The sequence below is a fragment of the Ambystoma mexicanum genome, chromosome 10 (genome assembly GCF_040938575.1).
Source record: "Ambystoma mexicanum isolate Mex_15411 chromosome 10, UKY_AmexF1_1, whole genome shotgun sequence".
Lineage (NCBI taxonomy): Eukaryota > Metazoa > Chordata > Amphibia > Caudata > Ambystomatidae > Ambystoma > Ambystoma mexicanum.
In genome coordinates, this window is record NC_090932.1 from 1,120,256,868 (window position 1) to 1,120,282,759 (window position 25,892).

At 45.8% G+C, this 25,892-nt stretch overlaps 1 protein-coding gene across 21 annotated transcripts in view; it reads left to right on the forward strand.

Moving 5' to 3' along the window:
* Nucleotides 1-25,892, forward strand: part of CAMK2B (calcium/calmodulin dependent protein kinase II beta) — a 1,630,344-nt gene that overhangs the window by 456,057 nt on the left and 1,148,395 nt on the right. For all 21 annotated transcript variants that reach the window (XM_069618980.1, XM_069618981.1, XM_069618979.1 and 18 more), the window contains exon 4: nucleotides 11,726-11,780. In XM_069618980.1, the coding sequence (XP_069475081.1) occupies nucleotides 11,726-11,780 (55 nt within the window). The remainder of the gene's footprint in view (nucleotides 1-11,725; nucleotides 11,781-25,892) is intronic.

Sequence of the window (25,892 nt, forward strand, 5' to 3'; positions counted from 1 at the left end):
TTGTGGGAATCATGACAAGTTGGTGATGCCATTTGCCCTATAAGTAGACCAGTTTGCATCAGAACAGTTTTTTTTCAATTATTCCGGAAGGTAACCTGCTGCTGAACTCTTGCAAGAAACACCCAAGCAGAGAGGCCCCAGATCTTGTATTGCAGACAGGGACAAGGAGACATAGAAGCTGACTGGGACCCTGGGAGGAGCCAGAGGGGACTATCTTTGACTGACACCCTTACTGTCCCAGAGGTGCCCTGCTGTTCCCTGATGTCCATTACAAGACCTCTCCTGTAAGTAAACCTATCCCAAAGCCATAGATTGTGTAGGCCCTGCATTTTTCTCGAGTATTGTTGTAGTATTTCCTCATAGCAAAATATCCCTTTTGTCTGTATAGATCCTTAGCCTAGTTAATTAAAGTAAATCAATTAATTCCTGTATAGAAATCACAGGATGTGTTTTGTTAGCATTCGAAACTAACAAGCTCTTCCCAGTGTGTTTTGAGTCGGTAATGACCTAAAGATTTGCCAAAAGAATTAATCCCAAAACCCTGTTTTCAAGTGAGGGTGCAGAGTGCAAAACGAATTCCCCATTGATCCACTTAATTTTAAGTCACAAGTGTGAAGCCTTGTATTTCCTTTACATGTGTAGGAGGTAAAACGAAATTGCCTCTGTGTTCCCATTCTGCTCTGACCTTAACCACAAAGCTCTGCCTGTTCTTTTTAGGTGTGGCAAAACACATTTTCCCATTGCTTTTCTTTCTCTCATATTGCATCTGTGGTAATAAGTGGGGGAAAAACGATTTTTCCCTTTAATCCCTTTTCCAAAGAGTGCATTTTTATCAGAAATCCAAAAATTATTTTCCCATTGTGTTCCCACTCTCTGCAACTTGGCTTCAATTCAGAGGGGTCAAGTCTAATTGATGTTTGGAGGGTTGGGGTTGCTGGGAGAAAAAAGTATTATAACAAATCAGCAATCACTGTGTGTTTTGAATTGTTCTTTTTCTGTATTGGTGAGGGGGTTGAAAAGAAAGCTGTGCGAAATTGTGATTGCATATCTCAGTATTAGCTCTGTGTTGGTGCCATTAGGGAAGTCATTTTTGTTCTTGTGTTGCCACAGCATTGGTGGCTGATGTTAGTCTGTTTGTCAAATTTGGTTTAAATAAATTAATAAATCTATATTCTTACTACACACCGACCTGGTTCCTAGTCCATTGTGGCACCGGATATTTGTTGGGGTTGGGTGCGAGACGGGTTGGAGGCCTTACCAAAGTGAACCTTAACGAACTAATGGTGCTTTGTTGTGTGTCACCTTGATTTAGGGGAAAGGAACTCCCTGAGTTGAGGGTGACCGCGTAATAAACTGCATCAAAACAGTGCTCTCCTCAGCGTCATCAATGCCTCCCTCGCAGAAGGATAATTCTCGGACACCCTCAAGACTGGTCTCACAAGACCTCTTTTGAGAAAACCAACCCTAGACCCAAGTGTGCTATTTGTGCTGGTGATTCGCGCTATGCCTGTGTTAGTTGATTCACATGGTGTTCCTCAATAATCTACTTAACAATCCAAAAATTAGAAGAGTCATACATTTTGCTGTTCCAGATTTATTCTCTTTTTACAGCCAACGCGTGTTTCGACACAGGGTCATTTTCAAGGCAATGGTCATCTATTATTGTTGCCCGTAGGGTCTGCGCTATCTTGGCTTATTAGTCCAATCTCTCCATTCCAGTTGTGATATAAGTTGTTTACAAAATGGCCTGGTCTCTTGGATTTGTCCTTCAGAAAAAACGTTCTTTCATTCAGTGATCCTGCTGAATGAAAGCAAGAAAGAAAGGACTTTTCTAATTTATGGATTGTTAAGTAGAGCATTGTGGAACACTGTGTGAATCAACGAACACAGGCATAGTGAATCAAAAGCTTGTAATTATCACAAGAGGTTTAGGGTAAAACCTCTCTGTACTGGAGATTCAGCTTGCCACACCGCAAGCGCTACGGCCTAGGCGTACTCACATACATTTTTAATCCTCACCAATTCCCCTTTTTCCTAGACCCAAGTGACCTCACCAACTACAGGCCCATTACAAACCTCCCGTTTAATGGCAAAATCTTGAAAAAAGTAGTTGCTACACAACAAGTTGCCAGAATCGAACATTTCCAGCTCCAAAATTACTATCAGTCAAGGTTCCGCCCACAGTGTAGCATCGAGACAGCCACCATCCAGGTGGTGGATGATGCTCTCCAAATCATGGATCAGAGCAACTAATGCCTTCTCGTCCTCCTTGACCTCTCGGCTGCTTTTGACACCGTCAACCACCGCATCCTTCTTTCCCTCCTTGCTGACAGAATGGGAGTCTCTTGCACTGCCCTGAATTGGTTTACCTCTTACCTCTTAGGTAGACACTAGGCTTTCCAGATGAACACTTTGCATACTAATTGACACTAGGTCTCCGGCGGAGGCCACCAAGGCTCCATCTTCTCACCAATCCTTTTTAACCTTCACATGGAACTTCTGGGCACTCTCCTCAAAAATCCCAATATAACCATCCACCAATACGCAGATGATACTCAGTTGTACATGAGAGTAAATAGAGTGTAGGACATCGTGTCTGCGATTACCTAGCTATCATCCAGTCCTGGATGTTGACTGTCTACTTCAAATTAAACCCATGCAAGCACGAATTTGTTCCTCATCGGTCTGCCTGCTAAAAAAAGCTTGTCCAACAATGTCTCAATGAAATGCACCTGGGAGGATTTGATCCACAACTTTAAGACTCAGCAACATCCTTAGGCTTCACAATTGACAGCCATCTGTCCTTCCAGAAGCACATAGCCAAGAAGGCCCAAATACCCGGCTCAGAATATCAACCCTTCTAAAAATCAAACCCTTGATCCTACCGCAGGATTTCTGGACCATAGTGCAGGCCCTTGTGGTCTCGCACATTGATGGGGGAAATGCTCGCCTGACAGGCACCCAGGTGCTCACTTGACTCCCCTGCAAGCAATCCACCACGCTGTAGCACGTCTTAATATGGGACCCTAGAAATTTGTCCAATTACCCCTATCCTGCACAAGCTACTCTGGCTTCCACTTCAAGCCAGGATACTGTTAAAGACTGCATCTATCATCTACAAAGCAGTCACGAGTAGCACACTAGCGTACCTGGCGGCTAAGATCCACATATCTTTTGGCACACGCTCCTCGTGCAGCAAATCGACCAACCTACTTGAATCACAACTTGTCTGCAAAGGGAGGACCCTCAAACATTCCTTCTTTTGTCATGCACCCACCCTCTCTAACTCGATCCCGGTGTCAGTTCAGAATGTCCCCACAATTCTCCAATTTCACAAATCGCTCAAAACATGTCTCCTTCAACAACACCTGACAAGGACTAATTCTAATGGATGCAAATAGCGACGTATAGACCACGCAGTACTATGCTACTTTTAAAAGATGCCAGCCTAAATGCCTGGAATCCACACGCTGTACAGCGTTCTGCTGCTCTCGGACTAGGTCCGCGCTTTAAACAATAAAATTAAAAGAAACAAAAACATGCCTTTTTCACATTGATGGTGTCAGCAATCAATGGTGCACACATGCATCTTTATACCATTGAATATCAGGAAATACCGTACAAAAAAGCAGATGTTTGAAGGGCCCGGGGACCCTTCAGGTCAGTTCAAAGTAGGGCCTCAGACATACGTCCCTGTCTTCAATGTTATGTAAATACATTTCTGCTCTGAAGCATCAGTGAGTCATAAAAGGCAGCAATGAGTTCTGGATAGGCTGTGCACTCAATCATCTCTTGCTACACTCATTATAGTGAGGGCTTTTGAATCTTTGTTGTGATGGACATATTCCTTGGCACAATGTCTACTTATTTAGAGTTCCTCAATGCTGGACGGCTTTCAGGTAATGGACCTTCATGTTACAGCTCCTTCAGTGCGGAAAAGGTAGATAGACATTCGACAGATTGCATCTCCCTCAGTACAGTGAGGATGTATGGATCTGACTCGGATTACATTTTTTTAGATCATATACTTATCTGAGATTAATTGTGATAGCAGATTGACCTGCTTCAGATTACATCCGAGGACATATGGATCTTCCTCAGATAGCAGCTCTTTGAATACAATAAGTGTGGATGGACCTTCCTTGAATTTCAGCTGACAGTACAGGGAAGGCGCGCGGACCTTCCTTCGCTTGCAGGACCACCTGAATTGTGGCAATTAAACTGTCTTCTAAAGGGGCGGGGATCCTTCCTCAGTTTACAGCTCCCTAAATAAATTGGCAATGGATAGACTTTACTAAAATGTTTGCTGAGGATGATTGGACCTTCCTCGGGGTACAATTTCCTGAGTACAGCGAGCGCAGATGGACCATCCCCAGATTACAGCTCCCTCAGTCTAGTGGTGGCAGATGACAACTGAGGGCATATGGGAAAACAGGCTGCCATCCATTCAGGGTGGGTAGACCTTCCATTGTTTTCATATCCTCAAATGCATGGGTGCTGGAGACCTTCTTTAGATTTACAGCACTCTCTGCACATTAGGAGCGGATTGATCTTCTTCAGTGCTGTGGCAAGTGTGATCTGGCCAAGGAAATATGTTAAGCTGTTCACTAAAATATGTATTCTCTGCAGTGAAATGATTGACATTAGTGTACGCTAGTTTCTTAGTCAAATATCATCTACGTTAAAAAATAAATAGTTCATTATATGATGCAATGAAGAACATATTCAACGTCCCGCCATGTCATTGCCACACATACACATATGTTTAATGTATTCTACACAAGTGAATGTTTGAGGACATAGGAATGTGGGTGTAAGAAAATACTGGAGCAGTACTATAACTGTTAGTAAGAGGTGAAATTGCAATGTGCGACTTAGTAATTGGTTGTTTCTCTCATTAAACACATGTGAAAAGCTTGTGGCACAATCTGTACTCGAGAGAAGAAAGTCCATTTCTTTTTCTGTGTGTTCGGTGACTTAACGGACAGCACAGAGAGCACAAACGACTTTATCAGCTGCAGCTTATCGTATTTGCAATCAACAAAATGTCGGCCTTTACACAGCTTATTCGGCAAAGGTCCATCCTCAGGACAGCATGTGAATATAGTGAAGAATTGTATCTCTGAGTTCAAGAGCATGCTCCTTTCTTACTCTTTTTGTAAAACAGTGCATTGTGTGAGTGAGTGAGTCAGTCAGTCAATCAGTCAGTCATTGAGAAAATGTACACAGCCACAGTTTCTACGGACCTGAGAATCTCGCAGCACTGCTGAACACACACCAACTCAGTGGTGAGGAAGAAAAAGAGCTAATTTTCCGAGCAACTGAATACCGTACAAACCATTTGTAACCGATCAATTGAAAAATCCAGCTGGATTATCCATTGACTAAAGGGTAAGAATTCCGCCAGATCCAGATCAAAAATAAAATTACAAAAATAACAGTTCCCTTCCGCATAGTTGGCCGTTTTAGTGATATAGTTGAGTTTGGTGGGCCATGCTGGTTGGTAACGGTCTGCCGCCCTGGTTAATAGAGCTGAGCTTTAACAAAAGCAGCGGCTCTCTGCCACCCTTTGCGGTCCACCAAACACAACATTATTGCTATTAGCTCACCAGGCTAATGTCCTGGGTTCTAAGGACCCTTCCTGTGTGATACAATGGGCTGTAGCAGGCTTACAACCCATATTTCCGTACAAAAAAGAAATACAATGAAGATAGCTACCAGGAAAATTGCTGCCAGGGTTCCCAAAAGAGCCCATCATCCATTACCATGACGGCATGGCAGCAAAGAACAGAGGCGATGCGACTGCTAAGAGGAGTAAGGAAGTTTGATGTCAGGGGTCGGATTGCAGATGGAATCTGGAAAAGTGGTTCCTGTGTCTTTTGTGGGTGAGGGACAGATGGGAAAATGGAAGTTCACAGGAGGAATTGCTGGCTATCAGGATGGAATGCTGCCGTTGACTGGTGAAAATGGACCATGTTCTTGGCGTAAATCGTGCAGGTACAGATGCACATGTTGCTTCCTTTACAGTTCCTGCCATACAGTGATGGTAGAGAAACATCCTAATTTTTAGACAGTTCCTTCAGTACATTAAAGGCAGATGAACCATCCTTGCACCTGTACAGCTTCCTTAGTACAGTGAGGGTGGATGGACATCCCTAGCGCTAGGCATTTCCTTTAAAGGCAGATTGTAGTCCTCATGAGACAAGACTGACCCATTGTGGAACAACCTACACTGTATAGTGACGATAAAAGGACTTTGTTCAAGTTCACCACATATAGTAAGGATGCATTGGCTTTCTTTGTAACACAAAGCTCTCTTAATGTATTAAGAGAGGAAGGTCCTTCTCTGACGTCAACATCTACCTGTTTAAAGTAAGGAAGTTTAGAGTTTACTGTTCTCTCATTAAAGAAAGTGTGAATGTGCTTTCATTGTGATGGTCAATTTTCACAATACAAGATGAATAGATATACCTCCCCTTACTACTGAACAGATTGATTCTCATGCAGAGAGTGGACTGCGCTTTGCATGTTCTGGGCATTTTCAACTCTAACAGTAGAAGGATGGCAGATAGACATAGCAGCCCTTAAAGCTGGTCAGCCCATTAATTCCAGGGAAGCTAGCTGTAGCTTCCTTTTTAGAAAGCTCCTTAACATCAATTAAGAGTCGATGTGATTAACCCCTTCTGTAAAACTCCTTGCCAGAACAGGGTGGGTGCAAATAAGATGCTCCCACTTCTGATGTGTTTCCCTTCTCTTATCCTAACTGGCTTAATTCTCTCAGGACTGCCCTTCGCTTGCTCAAAGAAGCCAAAGTAACCGTTTGTACGGAATAAACCCCCACTTAACTTCCCTTTTTCATGCTCCCTGCAGGGTATCTGGACTTTCCATCGAAAATGAATTCATAAAATTAATTTCCATCGAATTTTATTCATTGAAAATACTTTCCATTGAAATGCATTTTCAACACTATCTATTGTTTCATCTTGATTGGTCATCTTCCTAGTGCAGGCGTTGGGGAGACCATGCTGCAGTGGTTCCCGTACCTCTTGTTTGGTAGTGATTTTCCCAAACACCCCTCTGTTTCACCCAATGTCTTGTGGTGTGCCTCTGTGCTCCTTGTTTTAACAGATCGTGTTTAACCTATTCGTCCACTCATGTGAACCAACATTTACCAACAAATATTCCCAGAATGTTTAGTGGTGTGCCTTCTTCAAATGGAAATGTGCCCCAATAAATGGAGAGTAGGTGCCTCACACAGTGAACAGTTCCCCCAGTACAAACATGACTGATGGACCTTTGTTGTGACAAGTCTCACTCAGTACTGAGAGGGTGAAGTGGGTTTCCTCATTGGAGATCTACCTCAGCACTATCACGACTGATGGCCCTTTCTCACTGCTAGATAGCTCTCTCTACATTGAGGGTAGATATGTACTGGTATCACAATGCAGTGAGGGTTTAAGGGCATTCCCTATGCTGGAATGAATGCCTCAAAAACGTGATGGTGGATGGACCATTCTGTGTGCTGTACAGTTTTATGAGTACAGTGATTGGTAATTGTAGTTTCTATATGCTTAACAACCTGCTCCCTACTGTAATGGTGGCTAGACCTTTCTGTGTGCTATTCTGCTCTCCCAGTCCAGTGTAATGGGATGACATTTCAACTTTGGATAGTTTCCTCAGTCATGTGAGACTGGATGACCTTTCTCAGTGTTGTACTGCTCACTCAGATTGAGTTGATTGGACCTTCCCTATGCAAGACACGTCTATTTATTGGGTAACGTTAGTTTTACATTTCTCATTGATCAACGACACTCACTACTGTGGAAGTGGGAGCAGCTTCCCAGTGCCCCAATCAATTGAGAGTAGGTGCCTCACACAGTGAACAGTTCCCTCAGTACAAACATGACTGATGGACCTTTGTTGTGACAAGTCTCACTCAGTACTGAAAGGGTGAAGTGGGTTTCCTCATTGGACATCTACCTCAGCACTATCACGACTGATGGCCCTTTCTCACTGCTAGATAGCTCTCTCTACATTGACAAGTCTATTTATTGGGTAACGGTACCAGTGCCAGGTAGCTCCCTGACTGTAGTGGGAACTGATGGACCTGTCCCAATGCTGGCCAACTCCTGCAGTGCAGGTGGGATGTATGGGCCATTTCTGTACCTGGCTTCTCCCTTATTTGGGGTCTGCTCTTGATACCATGAGTCGAATGGACCCTGCGAGTGCAGAACTGCCCCCACACTACAGTGAGATAGTCCTTCAGGTAAGCAGGTGAAAAATGAGATGTTTTGGCAGCGCTTCATGTGGTACCATTAAGAAATGCTGTAGCTCTGGAATGAGGTGCATTAGCTGCGCTCTGTCAAAGTGCAGATACAGGTGCTTTTGCAAAAAGATATTTTAGAGGAGGAAGTCAAAGGAGGACATTACGAGTATGGCGGTAGCCATGGAGCAATTAGCTCCATGGCTGTCTCCCATACCGTGACCGTGTCCGGTGTTGTGCAATGGGGACTTACCGGTCTAGTCCGACCCTGGCTGGACCGGTAAGTCCCCATTGCAGAAACCATTCCCCATTCCCATTTGAGCCCCCATAGGGCTCAATGGGAATGGGCAGGGCGCAAATAATGGGCTCGCGAATGGCAAGCCCGTTATTTACACCCTGGTCTCTTAATGGGACCTGTAAGGGACATGTGGTCCAACCACACATCCCTTGTGGTTCCCGTTAGGGCACCTCGGAATCGGGCGGTAGGGGATTACCGACACCGTTCTCCTTACCGGTGCCCGGTATCCCCTACCGCCTGACTCGAAATGACCCCAAAAGTCTTTTTTCTGGGCAGGTTTATTTTGTCACTGGATGGCTTTGAATTGGGATGGAAATGGGGGGCTTAGGGATGTGTCGGTTCTTATCGGAGTTTGGAATTGATATGTGCAACATTCTTTGATTTCGGGTCAGTCTATTCATTAATAATAATAATCATAATCATAATCATAATACTTTGTATTCTTATTTGGCACTTCATGCTGGATTCCTCCTGCTTCTAAGTCCTGTATTATCAGGCAATATTGTTACCCCAATTAAGGGTACTCGGCTTATCGACCTCAGAAGTATGAACGGTTTAGTCAGACATGCAGCGGAATTGGAACATGGGAGGTGGCAGCTCACCCCTTGTGAGAGGCAAGCACTTAATTCGTGAGGTATCTAGCCAGATGGTTTTGAGCTGAGAGTGGGCCTTGATGCCTTTGCATCTGAGGTTAGCATGCATGGTTTTAAACTTTGGTGTAAGCTAGATGGCATTACATTTGGGCTGGCCCAGATCGTTTTGGATCCGAAAGGGTCCAGGTCTATTTCATTGGGATAGAGCTTGTTTTTTTCGGTTGCAGGTATGGAGGTGAATTTGTTTTGTGATGGGCCATGGTGTACGTGAATTTTGGTGGGGTAGGTGGTTTTTGATTTTGGTTGAAGTCAGAAGCATTTGAGATGGTATGGGGATCAGTGGTTTTGGCTTATGCAAAGTGGGTGGGTTTGAGTTTGAACAGGTAGGTGGTACTCGGGGACAAGAGTGTGTTTCAGTTGTTGTGGGGCTGGGTGCCATTGAACTGTAATGACTGGATTTTCTTCAGTTAAAATTGGTGAGTGCTGTGTTTTTAATTGGTGTGAGAATGGTTGGTTTGGATTCAGAATCGGCTTGGGTAGTTTTGAATTGTGGTGGGGTGAATTTGCATTGAACTGTCTGTTCCACCTGGATTTTAAGTGAGGTTTGGCAGGTGATTTTCAATTAGGGTAGCTCTGGATGGTTGTAAATTGCATGGGGCCACATTGTTTAAGCAGGGTTGGGGGAGGTCATTGGTGTGGGATGGGTTGTTTTGCTTGAGCGCAGACAGAGTCCTGGTGATTTTGAGTTTGGCTAAGCACAGGTGGCTTTTAGTTCGGCCGATGCTAGGTTGCTTGGTTCCTGTTTGCTTGTAGACAGACCCCTTGCTGCCATATTGCCTGCCCTCCCTCTTCTCTATTGCTAGCTTTCCGGTTTCTGTGCTTCCTTCACCATGTTCTTCCCCCTATGATTGTAAAGCGCTTTGTTACTTTTCTGAAGCTAAATCCGTGCTCAATAAATCCACTAGTATTAATAAATAATAAATAATCTTGCAAATAAGTGGAAATATCCTCTATACTCTACTCAGGGAATGAATGAATATAAGTACCCCACGTGGTTATTTGGTCCAAACCTGTTCCCCCAAACTCGTGCGTTTTATTCTCTGTTTGCGTCTTCAAATTGTGCCTGTTTATGTAAACAGAGGGGCTTGGACTGGTCTTAAAAGTAAGTGAGAGTTTGTGCTGCGTGTGCAATCTGGCTGTTGAAATGAAGAGGCACTTGCTCACGCAATGCAGTAAACCTCAGGACCTATACGAGAAGGTATATAATGCAACCGTGGACTATAGATCAGACCAGTCTTGGAGTACCATTTATGGGACAAAATATTTGTCATGACTGCTGCCGCAGTTCACATCTGGCAAAAGGTGGGAAAAAGATTGGACATTTTATAAGGCTCACGTCCAAAATTGTATTGTATCTGCGAATTAATTGCTCTTTTATTACCACCAAATAATTTTGTTTTCTTCCATTTCTTGGTGATGCATTTTATATGTTCTGAATTTAAATTAAATGTTTTAACCAAAAATGTAATTGTTTTAACTTGTTTTAACTTGATTGTATAATTAATTGTTTTTTATCTGTTTTTAAAGTGTAAAGGTCATGTCTGACATAGAAACTTAATAAAACATAAATTGAAAAAAAACAGAAAAATATTAATAATATGCCATTTTGAAGTGGGATGGCCCTGTTGGCATTGCATTTTGGTGATTTGGGATGATACAATGTGGTTTTGGGTTGAGCCCATTATCATAAATTGATGTGGGGATACGTGTAGGTTTGAGGCGGGCCAGGTGGTTTTTGTGGGCACACATTTCACAGAGGACTTGAAATAGGAGTCTATAACTTAATTCAGTCAAATTTACGGAGTCACATGTGACCACATCCAACCTCCTTCTCACTACTTTCTTTGCTCAATTACTGTTGCACACGCCCTCACGTCCCTCTCCCTGCTTGTTCAGCATTCCAAGGACTTGGAATGTAGAACACGCAGCTTTTGCAGACAACAGTTTCGAGCAGGGGTTCAGCTTTGGTGAATTTTTCGGGTGGAGAGGCATAGTTTTGAATTGGAATGATGACAAATAGTCATGAATTGGGTTAGGGTAAGGTGCTTTTAAAAAGCGACTCAGATGTATTTGTATTTTTCTGGATCTCTATGGCTTTGAATATGGGTAGTTTGGGGTTGGAAGTTTGCTGGATATTTTTGCGTTTGAGAGGAGACATTAGATGAATTTGATTTGGTTGTAATGTATTGCGATGTAATGTTATGATACCGTTTTAGGTTGGAATGCAGTTCTCAGGCTTTGATTTGGGCAGATGCCTTGTTGTTTTGCATTGGGATCGGGGCATGTGGTTTGGGATTTTATTGGGCTGGGTGGTTTTGAGTCTGTGTTGCACCAAGTGGTCTTGAGTTAGTTTAAAATTGTGGTGAGGTTACAGTGCTTTTGATTTGCCACTGCATTGCATATCTTGGCACTGATTTGCAGCCGAGCGGTCTGTGAGTTGAAAGTGTGGCGTGTGGAAGGAGCTTTCCGATGGGTTCACCTCTTACAAATGTTCTCCACTTTCCTTTGCAGTTCGACTCCATGACAGTATTTCCGAGGAAGGCTTTCACTATCTCATCTTTGACCTGTGAGTACTAAATATCACTTTTGCTGCCATGTTCATTAATATTCTGAGAGACCCTGATGTCTCTGGTCATGATGGGCCGCTGCTGGATGTTCACACCAACTGCAGCTGTACATTGAGTCACAGCATGACAGGGGGGCTGGTTGAATAGAGCATCACGTGTAGCCCGAGCAGTGGCAGAAAATATCTTATTTATTTGCTGGGGAGCACTGAGAACATTACGTATTCATATGTATTGAACACCCAATACATGATATGTGTGAACAATAGCATTGAATTAACCTGATATATATGATAGGAGCACTGAAGACAATGTATGTGTAAGGAAACAAAGTCAACCTCTTAAATAAAATGGTATGCCTCATTAGGATACCTTAAATATTTGTAAAGGAGCATATAGTGTTTGTTAGTGTGTATAAGAGCAATGTGAAAACGGTTTATATATTTGCACACAAGAGCACTTGTAAGGTGTTTTACATATGTGTACACCCAATATAGCTAATATAGTTCAACCCCACAAAGTGATCCTTTCCAAAGGTCAATCTATCTCTTCGGTCTGGGTCAGACCTAATTATGCACGTAAGAAGAGAGATAGATGGAATTAATTTATAACAACTCTCTCTTATCCTTCTTATCTCACCACTATAAGTCCTGAATAAACGGACTCAGTATACCTTAAGAAATGAATCAATTCAATTTATTTTGTCAATATGACACATCCTAGTAGTAAAAACTATATACACAAAAAAACTCAAAGCATCACATATACGCTAAATCACATGTCATTAATTATACCTAAACACTAAACAATACATCAGACACAATTTTACAAACAATGTTGACTCAAACAAAATAGAGTATCCTTATTTCAAAATCCCAACATGTTTCCGTTTCTCGCACTACATTGGTAGAACATTCATCAGGGGATGTCCTTTCACAATAACTTTTGTTGTTTTGAACACTTTGTGCTGTGGGGGACTCTCACATAAAACACTTGTAACGGTATAAAATGCACTGCTAATTACGTATGACACTTCTTTCATAGGGTGAAGTAATTTCCACAATTCCAATTTAATAGGAATTTCATCACTAATAGTTGCTCCGAAGTAGCAAACGAGCTCATCTTTGGAGGGACTGTAGATCATAAACGTTGTATCAGTCTAATTCTTAGAGGACCATTCCTTCACAGCAAATGGATGTCCATGTTCCAAAGCCACTCTTGTTTCAATGAATATAGACGGCGTACTGCAAATAATTCCACTCAGACCCTTGAGTACATATGTGTACAGGACAGATGATGAGGTCTTCTATATGTGTTTATATACTCTATGGAAAACTCTTGCATTTGTAGAGGATGATTGTAAGGATCTTGTGTTAGGATAGCCATTTAGGGGTAGTGTTTCACCCCAGTGCTCACCCTAATAAACAAAAGACTTGTGAGTGTAAAGTTGAAACTTCCATCCTTTATATGGACCATCTCCCAACAATCTCTGGTCGCATCAGGGGTGGGGAAAGAGGTGTTTCTGTGCACCATTTCCTTCTCTCAGAAACCAGCAAAGAAGTGGAGTATCATGTGTGCAGTATTTCTTTTGGGCATCAAGTGCCCAGACTCAACATTATCTGATGGCAGATTTTTTGCTGCAAATTCTTAAGCTAATGTAGCACATCTTCCAGCATTGGATGCTTTATGTGGTCTCTGTCAGAACTCCAGCTAAGCCTTTGATTTTTAACCTGTGCATGTGTACTGAAGTATTTGATTTGACTCCTATTAGAGGAAACTGGATTCCCAAGAAGGTCATCCAAGTTTGCTCTAAAGCTTTTATACTGTGACAATCACCACCATAGTGTTCTTACAGCGATGCTACTTTACATGAGAAATTGGTGTATTGTGCCTGACCTGGAGTAAACAGACCATAGTCTATGGAGGAAGAAGAAAGGGAAAAGGGCAAAAATGAGGAGCAGGGAGAAGCAAAGCGGGAACAGAAAAAGGCACACAAAGAACTAGCACATTGAAAATATGTGATTGGGTTGAGGTAAAGGGAATGTGGTTGTATAACTAGGAGGGCACGCACGATAGTAGACAGTGGCTCAAACGGAAAGCTGAATATGAATGAGGGAAAATAAAAAAATCTTGTGGTTTGGAGCAATTTTCAAGTGATTGCAGTTTGTAGTACCTTTGAAGGAAGTACTAGAGTTAGTGGAAGAAGGGTTGTGTGATGGCCAAGTTGTACTCTGTAACCCTTTGAAGTGTGCAGGCCAGAAATATCAGGTAGTTTTTAGGCACCCCATGCAAACCCCAGGGATAAGATCTGGGGCTTCCAGGCCAACTGTCGAAAGAGAGCAAGCCAAGAATTGGCTGTGTAAAAAGGAAAGTGTGGGGAAGCCACAGTGGGAGAGTGGGAATAGGGATGAGGAAGTGAAATCCCCCTGTACGAGTCATACGTGCATGGCCTCCATAAGGGAAGTTTCACTAATGCAAGTAGTGCAAGCTGTGGGAATTAGATGATGTCAGTGCATCACATTTGCACTGCTTTCATGTGCTGTTCTTGTGTTTTCCACCACTATCCTAAGTGATGTAGTTATGTATGACCCATTTAATTATACTCCTTGAGGGATGCAGATAAATGCATTGGGACATATTAATTCATAGCTTGGGTTGTAAAGTAGCTGGCTAGCAAGGTCAATGGAAATAGTCACTTAGGTAAAATACTTCATCTTCAAGGGAAACTGACCATTATATGGTCTATATGCAGTGACAATATGGTGAAATGTTCCACTGATGCGGGTATACCTTTTGACTCGGTTATCAAACTTTGACACCTTCCTCTACTACATGGGCGTGACCATCCAGTGCACGAAGAACAGACCGAAAGAAGTCTTCTGCTTATTCCCTAGTCCCCAAATGGCCAGGTCCCACAGAAAAGAAAGCTGGGCAGAATTAAGGACACTCTTAAATGTGGATGAGTTTTGAACTGTAGTTCCTCTGGGAACAGTTCCCTTGCTGGGACTGCCTGGACGTTCTAGAGGCCTTCAAATGATCTTTATGGGTTTATGGGTGAAAGGATCGAATACAAAGGATGGAAATGCAATAGTTTCGAGTCACAAATACCGGAAAAAAAGGGTTTTTTTGGGGGGGTCAGGGGGACTCCCCCAAACCGCCGTTTTTGGTGTAAAAACCACTTTCTTTTCCTATACAGAAACCAAATAAAATATATACATTAAAAAAAAAGGCATTCAACCTTTTTTTTTGTGATCCTTTTGACTCGACCCTATTGTATTCGATCCTTTTGTTTTAGATCCTTTGACTGGACACCTCTTTATCGGCATAGTAATAGTTGTATTGAAGGCTTAGTTCCTTTTGGGCTGAGGATGGTGTCTTTTGGAAGCTAATCATTCGGCATAATCCATCCATGTCTCTCTTTCTGAATCTGGGCTGCTGTTACTTTGACCTGTAAAAGAGAGCAGCAGAGGAATGTTTCAGGATGGGTATAGTGTCTACTTACTAGCTTAGATTTGTTGGTCTACTTTGGCCGTTGCCATGGAGTGCCGCTAATGCCTATTATCTATTTATTTGTACGTTTGTGGAGTGCTACATGCCATGTTACAGCTGCTTCATAGCGCTTTCGACTGTTTACAGGGCGAAGTGACATTAATGTGAAACAACACAACAAGGCATAATATCCTATGACGTAACCTGGCATATTATAAATTGTAAGCATACCAAAACCAGTGTTATGTCCCAAAAAATTAGATGTGGGAGCGGTGGTGCAAAGTTTGGACGGTAATAAAACAAAAGTGTGGTTCAGGTGCAGTGAGGGAGGAAGTCCACCAGGAATCTGGTGCGGCGGTGGTAAAGGGTAGAATATCTCCCCATAAAAGCAAAAGGACGGTGCAGGTCAAAAGCACAATTTAATGTTAACATTTCTATAATAGAAGCATTTTGGACCAAAACACACCTCCATTGCATTATAACACACACGTGCGCGCACAATGGCGCACAAACACACTTTTTGAATGAATCAACAAGTATTTAAAAACGAAAATGGGTAAAACTCCCTTTTAATAGGTGCAGTGAGGGAAGAAGTTAAGTTCCCCAAAGGGTATGTGGGGGTGGGAAATGCGGGACCCTGCCATAAAAGCAAAAGGAAGCTGTACATAAAAAGCACAATTTCATGTTAACATTTCCGGCCAAGATGCACGTGGGAACCAAGCACATAGCTCTTACCAGACCATCATTTCATAACATGTCACTGTTGGGGAAAAGAGGAAACTTGTTTTATATGTTTACAGGTGCACGCAAGAGGAGATTTATGTATTAAATAGCTCTTACTGAGGCAACACCATAATATGTGGATGTTTGGCAGCAGTGAAGAGACATCATATGTGTTTATAGTGGCCCCAGAGTAGCTGTATATGTAGCAGGGTACTGAGAAAACTAAACATGTGGACATAGCTTCTGGTTTATCTTCTTATGAATATGTCTAGGACCACTGGGCAGATTTATGTCTAAACAACACAGATTTATATCTATGTGCATCGGAGCAGAGGATAAAAAGCATTTATGTGTATAGAAGCACTTCGGATATATATAGGGGACGACTGAGGATAGACCAGCATCACGGATGAGATCTTTTGAAGATTTGAAACAGACAGGTGATGCTTCCACTTTGATGTCTGGGGTGATGGAACATTGTCAGTGATTTTCAGGAGATATTTTGATTCCGCTCTATCTTGTATCTTAGCTTCCATTAGGAGCATTGAAGTTCATACTTTCCACTGGAACATAAAAGCAAATGTTTTCTATAAGGCAGTGCCCTAAATAAACGAAAGAACCTTGTTCGTCTTGTAAATGTTTCTATTTCTGATTTCACATTGTGCTTGCTTGATTTAGAAGGCATAAATAATGTTTCAAAAATAGATTAGCAGAGTTTGCTAGTTAAAATGTTCTTGATTGGCACACAACCCCATTTGATTAGCAATGGTATACTAATATGTTCAATGTCACCAGAAGTTGTTTGCACCCAAGACATAAAACGAGCAACAATACAACATTTAATGTACCTCTGAAGTAAGGCATTAGTTCAAAAGAGTCAGGTCTTGCAAATTGTTTAAAATTCACGTGAACTGCAGGTCTAGTAACTTAGTTTACCTACTCGACCTAAGATAAATGCATTCAACCATTGGCAACATTACAATAAATAAGTAAATGCATTTACTGCAAACAAAGTAAATATTAAATAAGAGTTTCAAACGTCCCCTGCAATTGGTACTCGCTCTTCAGAAAATCTACTCGACTATGCAATTGGGTGAGTAGACTTTGCGTGCCCTGGATGAGTGTCTGTAAAAGGTTAGCTCCACGAATGGACACAAATGAATATGATAAAAAGGCTCTGAAAACAGTTTGGCCACCTGTAAAGATACTGGTGGGGGGGGTGCCTGTACTTCTGCTCTCTATATGGTAGAGGAGAGACACAGAGGACACCAGCCAAGATTCTCCATAAGGTAGCAATGGACGAGCAATCAAGGCCTAGCTTCTCGGAAGGTGATGCAGGCTGGTTCTTAAGTACAGTGTATTCCCCGGACCCCCACAAAGGAATGGCCACACACTGTATTACTGAAAACACAGTCTTTATATAATTAATATTCAAAGGTATTTACAAGATCACAATAACGCACTTTGTACTTGGAAATCAACAATGATAAATATATACAATTCTAAAGTGGTACCACCAATGTTATCAAATCTCATTAAAGTGCATCAACTGTACGGTTAAAATGTCACACAGATCAATAACAAGGAAACCAGCAATAGAGATAGGAAGGAACGCAAGATGGTTGAAACAATAGGCAGATTTCTGGCCCCTACCACTGGAAACAGTTCTGTGTGGAGATCCCCCCACGTGGGCAACCTGTAAAATAAAGATATATAGCACAAGCCCAGTCCATATATTGTTCAATAGTCTTATTTCCTCCTATAATGTTTTACCCCCCAATGAACCTGGTGGAGTAGAGTTCTTCGAAGACGCGTCGAAGGATCCTTCTTGAGTGACTCCCTTTAAAGCAGGAGCCACGGATCGTCGAGAGGCAGCGAAGATGGTGAACTTATCATCAACGGCGGTGATGAGAAGTTTGAGGGTGCCGAGACCACGGCGTCCATCCAGGCGCTGCTCATCAGCGACGTCCTGCGAGGATGAGGTGTGCGGGGCACTTTGGCGATGGATTGTTCAGGACCGCAAAGAGTTTCAGAAGAACTGTGGCCCAACAAGGGCATCGAGTCGTTGAAGTCTTTGTGGCCTTCAGATGGCGGGAAACCCACCGGTGGATTCTCCTCGGCACGTTGGTCATCCTCGACTTTCTCCGGCGAGACAAAGCGGTCGACGTTGTGGACAAGGGAGTCCTTTGATTCAAAGGTTCTTAGGCAAAGGAGCGGGCGGCTCCGGTCGTCGGCGGCACGGCGCCAAGTGGTCCCCACGGCTGGGCAACACAACTTCGACGGGCCTCCAGCGGTTACACAAACCTGCGAACCCTGGTCGACGGCAATAGACTTCGACAACGGCGAAGTCCGGGTGCTTTGCTTCGTTCTCCTCGGCAGTCCCATCTCGGGTCGGCAGCCTTTCGAGGGTCTGACTTCCAGGGAGCTTCGGCGAAGGTTAGCAGGGCTCGATGGCCCCTCGGAGCACGGGACGAGGCCGCCTTACCAGGTCCTCTCTCCGATCAGTCTTTGACGAATTCGGCAGCTTTCAGATCAGGTCAAAGCACATGCAACAGCAAGTCTTCTTCTTCCAGCTGGGCGTCGAGGATCAGCAGTTCCAGTTACTCTTCAAGTGTAGACACAGCTTCTGAACGATTTCCAGTGGTGAGAGGTCCCCAGATATACTATCCTGTCTCTCATCCACACTGCTGGGTCACTCTCAGCAGCCAATCATACAGAAGGGCATTCATGCAGTCAATCAGCCAGTCAAGCACACAGTGCATTCAGGCCATCCTCCTCCCTCTCTGACACTCACAACAAGGAATGTGGATTGGGACAAGTACCCAACCATTCAACACTACACACTGCATTCAGGCCAGTTTCGGGCAGGGCTGTCTCAGTCTTTGTCTCTCATACCAGAAACCAGACAGCCACAACAAGAAGTGCATATTGGTCACACACTCCATTCACCCAGGTCCCACCCACAGGGTGTACCCACAACATACAGTCACTGGGAAGGCTCCAGCCAGTCTGGACTGGACTTCACAACAACACCATATATGGAACTTCCATTCAACAGCCAGTCAGGGGGAAGGGACAGAGTCAAGGCTTCCCAGGACTTTGGGAAAACAAGGTAACCGGCAATAGAAAGCAAGAGGCCACAGGGGCCATCTTGTGGTCTATCAGGAATCCACTGATTCCAATGGCAGGGCCGGGGTATCCCAAAATGGAGGATACTCAGCGCACCTGTCAAATTCAGCATGGAGCTGCCACCAGCCCATACCCTGCTCTGCGGGCCACCCACAGGTGCCCAAAAACATACACTAGGGGCACAGGGTTGTACCCTCACCCATGGGTGCTGTAAGGGTATCCCATGGGTCTGTTCACCAAACCAAAAGAGAGAGAGCTGCACTGCCAGGAGTCCCACATGAACACCTGAGCGGAAAACACAACAGACCATATGATAAAAAGTCAGTAAAGGACAAAGATACGGAGGCCCTGTCCGTCCAATGCATTTCCAGCATCACAGTCGCCCCCCCCCCAGACTGAGGTGGAGGGTGCCTAATCTCCCACGGGATAGACACCCTCATCCAGACGGTCAACATACCTTCTGGAAAGGCCATCTGCATTATCGTGACTCTTCCCTGGTCTGTGTTCTATGGGAAGTGTAGCCCTTGCAGGCTAATGGACCACCTGAGCAGTTTCGGGTTTTCACCCTTCATCTGCATAAGCCACTTCAGGGATTTATGATCTGTTTGGACCTTGAAGGTAGACCCTGTAAGGTAGGGCTTAAAATGCCTAAGGCTCCAAACTATACTGAAACATTCCCTCTCAAAAGTAGCCCACCTAAGTCCTCTACCCTTGAGTTGTCTACTGATGAAGATGATAGGATGTTCCCTCCCTTTGTCATCAAACTGGGACAAGACAGCTCCAATTCCGGTGTCGCAGGCATCGTCTGGACGATAAAGGGTCGGCTGTAGTCAGGTGCACACAACACGGGTGCCCTACACAGACTTTCTTTCAAGCCATCAAAGGCCCTCTGACAGTCTTCAGTCCAATTAACCTTCCTAGGTTGTTTGGGTGAAGTCAGAGCTGTCAGGGGTGCAGCTATGTTCCCATAGTCTGCCATGAAATTGCGATAATACCCAGTGAGGCCCAAAAAGGCTCTCACCTGGGGTTGAGTAGTGGGAGTCTCCCAGTCCTGTACATCCTGTACCTTACTGGGTAGAGGTTGGATTTGACCCCCTCCTACCTCATGACCAAGATATGTGACTTTCCCATGAGCTATCTGGCACTTGGTGGCCTTGATAGTGAGGTTAGCCCTTTTCAAGGCATGCAACACCTTACCTAGCTGTGTCAAATGCTCTTCCCAAGTGGAACTGTAGATGGCAATGTCATCTAAATAAGCCACACAAAAGGCTTCCAGCCCACTGAGCACATGGTTGACCAATCTCTGGAAGGTGGCAGGAGCATTCTTCAACCCAAAAGGCATGACTCTAAACTGGTAGAGTCCCTCTGGTGTTGAGAATGCCGTCTTTTCATTGGCATGGTCCATCAGAGCTATTTGGCAATAGCCTGAGGTGAGGTCAAAGGTGCTCACAAATTTGGCAGCACCTATGGTGTCCACGAGCTCATCAGCCCTGGGCAATGGGTGCGCGTCAGTCTTCGTGACGGCATTGACTCCTCTGTAGTCCAAACAGAACCTCCAATCCTTGGTACCTGCCTGGGAACTTGCCTTGGGGACAAGGACCACGGGACTGGACCAGGGACTGGTTGAGGGTTCAATAACACCCAGATCCAACATCTTGGCGACCTCAGCCTGGACGTGGTTCTTAACAGTATCTGACATACGGTAGCTCCTGCTTTTGACAGGCACGCTGTCACCAGTGTCAATCTCGTGCTTACACCACGGTGTAAGGCCCGGTGTCAGTGAAAAGAGAGAGCCATACTGCTGGAGCAAAGTCCTGCAGGCCCTCTGCTGCTCGGTTGTCAAATCTGGAGAGAGATGCACTTCCTCCACTGAGCCATCCTGAGGGTTGCTATACAGCAAATCAGGAAGGGGCTCACTCTCATCCTCTTTTTGCTCTGAAGCTAGCAAGAGACATGAGACTTCTGCTCGCCGGTGGAAAGGCTTGAGCCTGTTAACATGGAATACCTGGGGGGCTACCCCAGAGGCTCCCATTTCAACCAGATAATTGACCTCGCCCATCTTGGAGATTATCCTGAAGGGTTCAGTCCATTTATCGGCCAATGCCTGAGGCTTGGTGGGCTCCATCACGAGGACCTCCTGTCCCGGAGTCCAATCCACTTGCAACGCTTTAAGGTCATGCCAGTACTTGTTCAATTCCTGACTGGCCTTGAGATTCGCTGTTGCCTGACCCATCATCTGTGTGATCCTCCGTCTGAGGCCTAACTCATAGTCCCCCACTTGGCAGGACCTGGAGGGGTGGCTTCCAAACCTTCTCTGATCAAGGCAAGGGGCCCCCTCACGGGATGTCCAAAGAGTAACTCAAAGGGGCTGAAACCAAAACCCTCTTGAGGTACCTCTCTGTAGGCAAACAGCAGGCATGGCAGGAGGACATCCCATTTCCTCCTTAGGGGCTCTTCCAAAGCACCTATCATGCCCTGGAGAGTTTTATTAAATCTCTCAATCAGACCATTGGTCTGGGGATGGTAAGAGGTGGAGAACTTGTAGGTTACTCCGCACTCTTTCCACATGGTCTTCATGTAACTAGACATGAAGTTGGATCCTCTGTCAGAGACAACCTCCTTAGGGAATCCAACACGGGTGAAAATGCCCAGGAGAGCCCTGGCAACCACCTTGGCAGTTACAGTCCGAAGGGGTATAGCCTCAGGGTACCTGGTGGCATGATCTACCGAGACCAGGATGATCCGGTGTCTACCTGAAGTGGGAGGGTCCAGGGGACTGACAATGTCGATGCCCACCCTCTCAAATGGTGTGCCAACCACTGGCAATGGCTGCAGTGGGGCAATGACACTGCCTCCAGTCTTGCCAGACAACTGACAAGTTGGGCAGGTCCTGCAGTGTGCCTCCACTTCTACTCCCATCCGAGGCCAGTAGAAATGGGCAGAGAGCCTCTGCTTAGTCTTCTTGGTACCAAGATGACCAGCTAAGGATACCTCATGCGCCAACTGCAGTAGGAAGGGCCTGTAAACCTGGGGTTCCACCAGCCTCTTGTGGGCACCAGGTCCAGGCTTAGTGGGCTCATTAACAAGGAGCCCACCCTCCCAATATTCCAGAAGGTCCTAGTCACTTCTCCGTGTGCCTAGGACAGGGCCTGTTTCCTCAGACCCTCGAGAGAGAGTGGCACTCTCTCTGTCCCTTACAGAAGTCTGCCCGGGAGGGTCCCCCTTCAGCAGCATTGAAGATCGGGATGAACCTCCGGGTTGAGAACCTCTCCCACAGGAGAGTCTTCTGGCTTTTCTCCCACAGGAGTTGAGACAGGGTTTACCACTGGACCCAGCCTGTCCTTAGCATGGATCCCAATGGGTGCTGTAGGAACAGCAGGAAGAGATGGAGCTCCCTCCACAGAGGTGGCCTTTTTGGTCTTCCTTCTTGCCTTAGGCCTCGCCTTTGGCTCGCGTACCTGACTCACAGCCAGACCCGGTGTCACCTGTGACCTAGTGACCGCAGCAGCAGTCAGGGGAAGACCATCCGTGATCAATCCCAACTCTACTAGATCATTACCTAACAGAATGTTAGCAGGGACATTGTCCTGAACCAGGACAGGAAGCTTTGGTGTCTTGTCTCCAATTACAAGTGTGACTAAGGCTACAGGCCATAATTTGGGAGGCCCACCAGCTAACCTGGTGGTTCTCAGAGGAGCACCTACATAATCCTCTGGCTTGAGCAGGGTCCTGTCCACCCCTGTCATGCTTGCCCCAGTGTCTCTCAAACCAGTAGAAGACTGGCCGTTCAGGAGGACACTTCTCAAAAATCTACGGGGGTTCTGTGGGATAGTCACCAGTACCTCCGCGTACTGGTCCCAGGCCCCAAGGGACACTAAGGAAATCTCTACAGGAGCACCAAATCTGATCCCTGTAGAGGAGGGGAGGACAGTGGCCTCCACCTCAGACATGGGGTAAGGGTAGCGCATGCTGACAGCCTGTACTCCAAGTGCCTTACCTTTACACTTGGAGTCACCCCTCTTGTGATCCAGAGCCCCAAAATCCCAACAAGTGCCAGGAATGTGGGGTACGGTACTGGCACCACTGGGAGCCTGCTTTGCAGCAGGTGAACCACTACCCTTATTCCCACCCACAGATGACTTATCCCCACTAGATTTTTGGGTCTTAGGAGAGGAGGGTTTAGGTTTACCCGACTGTGACTGCTTTTGGGACTCCTCAGCTTTCTGAGAGGCCCCCTTTTCTTTGTCCTTGTCCTTCCCACTGGAGTCCTTAGGGGACACCCGGTGGGAGACCCACTTGTCAGCCAGCCTAGCCAGCTTAAAGGGATCCAAAATGTTCTGGTCAGCAACATACTGACGCAGCTCTGGTGAACAGGTTTCAGAAAAATGCTAAAAAAACAACAGGTGGGACAATTCAACAAACGTTTTCACCTTGTAACCATCAATCCACCCCATTATGTTCATGTGCGCAGCACTCACCCAGTCAACCCAAGACACATTGGGCCTCATTACGACCCAGGCGGTAAGTTACCGCCTGGGCCGTGACTTTACCACCATGGCGTAAACTATGTTTACGCCATGGTGGTTGGCGGATTTACCGCCCCATTCCAACCTTGGCGGGGCGGTAAATCCCCATTTTCCCATTTTCCCTTCCCCATTCCCATTTTGCCCCATAGGGCATAAGGGGAGTGGGGAAGGCGTTAATTACGCCACCGTAAATTACGGTGGCGTAATTAACATCAAGGTCCCTTAGCGCCATGGATTTTAACACCTGCTAAAAGCAGGTGTTAAAACCTCCATGGCGCTAAGGGACCTCGGAATCAGGCGGTAAGGGTCGGCGCTGTTTACGCCGCCGTAAAACCCTTACCGCCTGAGTCGTAATGAGGCCCATTCTCTCTTTTCTTAAAATCCCTGAACCTTTTAAGGTATTGGGTAGAAGAACTGTGGCCCAACAAGGGCGTCGAGTCGTCGAAGTCTTTGTGGCCTTCAGGTGGCGGGAAACCCACCGGCGGATTCTCCTCGGCGCATTGGTCGTTCTCGACTTTCTCCAGCATTGGATCTTTCATGGATTCACATGCTTAGAATATTCCCCGTCGTCAGACTGGGAACCCTCGGTACACATATATATAGTCATTTCCAATAGGAAAAAACTTCTGCCCTATCCCCGTCTGCGTCCTCTACGGGGCCGCCCACGTACGCCCCGTTGGACGTGATGGTATATAAGCCCCGCCCCCGCGGGTCCCTTCAGATTTCAACCGTCTCCAAAGATAGTGGGATCTCCTCGTGTATTTTCTTCAAATACTTATCGAATTGTTTCTAACTCCTGCGAGTTTGTCTGTTTGGTCCACTTCTAACTCCTACGAGTTTTGTTTGTTGGGCTGGCAATAATGTCGGGTAAGCCTCTTTTCCGCCCGTGTGCCACGTGCGGTCTAAAGAAGGTTTATGAAGGGGATGGCCATCTTGACTGCATCTACTGCCTTCACCCCCACCACTCGGCGGACCAATGTGATATTTGCAAGGGGTTTTCCCAAAAAACCCTGAAGGACCGGAATCGGCGACTGGTCTCGTGGCTGAACGACGGCGCTGGAGCGTACCCTCAGTCGGAGGTAGGATCGGTGCGCAGTATCGCCTCAGCGAAAACATCAGAAGCCCCCCGACGCTCACATCCGTCGGAACCTCCGGCCAAAAAATCACGACCTACGGAGAAGGACGTGCCTCGAAGTCATTCCTCTAAGGCCTCATCGAAAGAATCGACGAAGAAATCATCTTCCTCTTCTTCTTCGTCGAAGAAAGATAAGGACAGGCCAAAATCCTCCTCGAGCGATCAGAAAAGATCAGCTACGAGTAGAGAGGCGGATAAACGCAGGGAGAGCTCCGCGAAGGCGGGACCGCCTAAGCCACCTGCAGGCCCTCCGTCGACGACGGCGATGATCCAAGTGCCCACTCCGTCACAGTCCCCCGCCTTTCAAACGGGCTCATCGTCGACGACGATTCCCTCGTCGACGGAGTTCCAGGCCTGGAGGCCAGAAGTGTTCGACATGGGGCTACCCGACACACTGCTGCAAGAACAGGCAGTTTCGATCGCCTCCAAAGAAGACGACGGCTTCAGAATAGTGAGCCCGGAAGACCTGGGGCTACGGCCCAGATTTCCTTCTGGTGCAACCTGCTCTCAAGTTTTCACCCAGCCTCCAAACGCCCAGGCTACTCTCTCCATGGAGGTACTTTCCTCCTTACACTCGCTCTTGAAGTCCCTGGACGAAAGGCTCCCACCTGTTCCGACGACTCCCCTCGTCGACGAGCCCGGACCTTCACACCGCCCGACTAGATCGGTCGTGGGCCCAACTGCTCCAACAGTCCAGGAAGAAGGTGAGCTCTCGGACTCCCTCTCTGAACAGGGGTCAGCTTCTGGTATCTCCCTCTCGCCGTCGAGAGACCCGTCATGGGTTTCGGATGTGGAGGTGGATCCTCCGAAAAGTCCCATTCACCCGTCTCCACCGGATGACATAGGGGCCTTCCATTCCATGATGGAAAAGGCCTGCAAGGAGTTCGGTTTGACCCAACAAGAAGAAAAGAAGGACTGCTTCCTCTTTGACCACATGGGCAAGAATAGGCGTTCCGTTTTTTCGATACCGATACTGGACCACGTATGGAAAGAGGGCGTCCAAACCATGCGGCATCCATTCTCGGAACCTGCGGTCAAGGGCCGCGTAGAGAAAAAATTTAAAGTTCCAGATTCGACGCCAAAATGCCTCTCTGCGCAACCCACGCCTGACT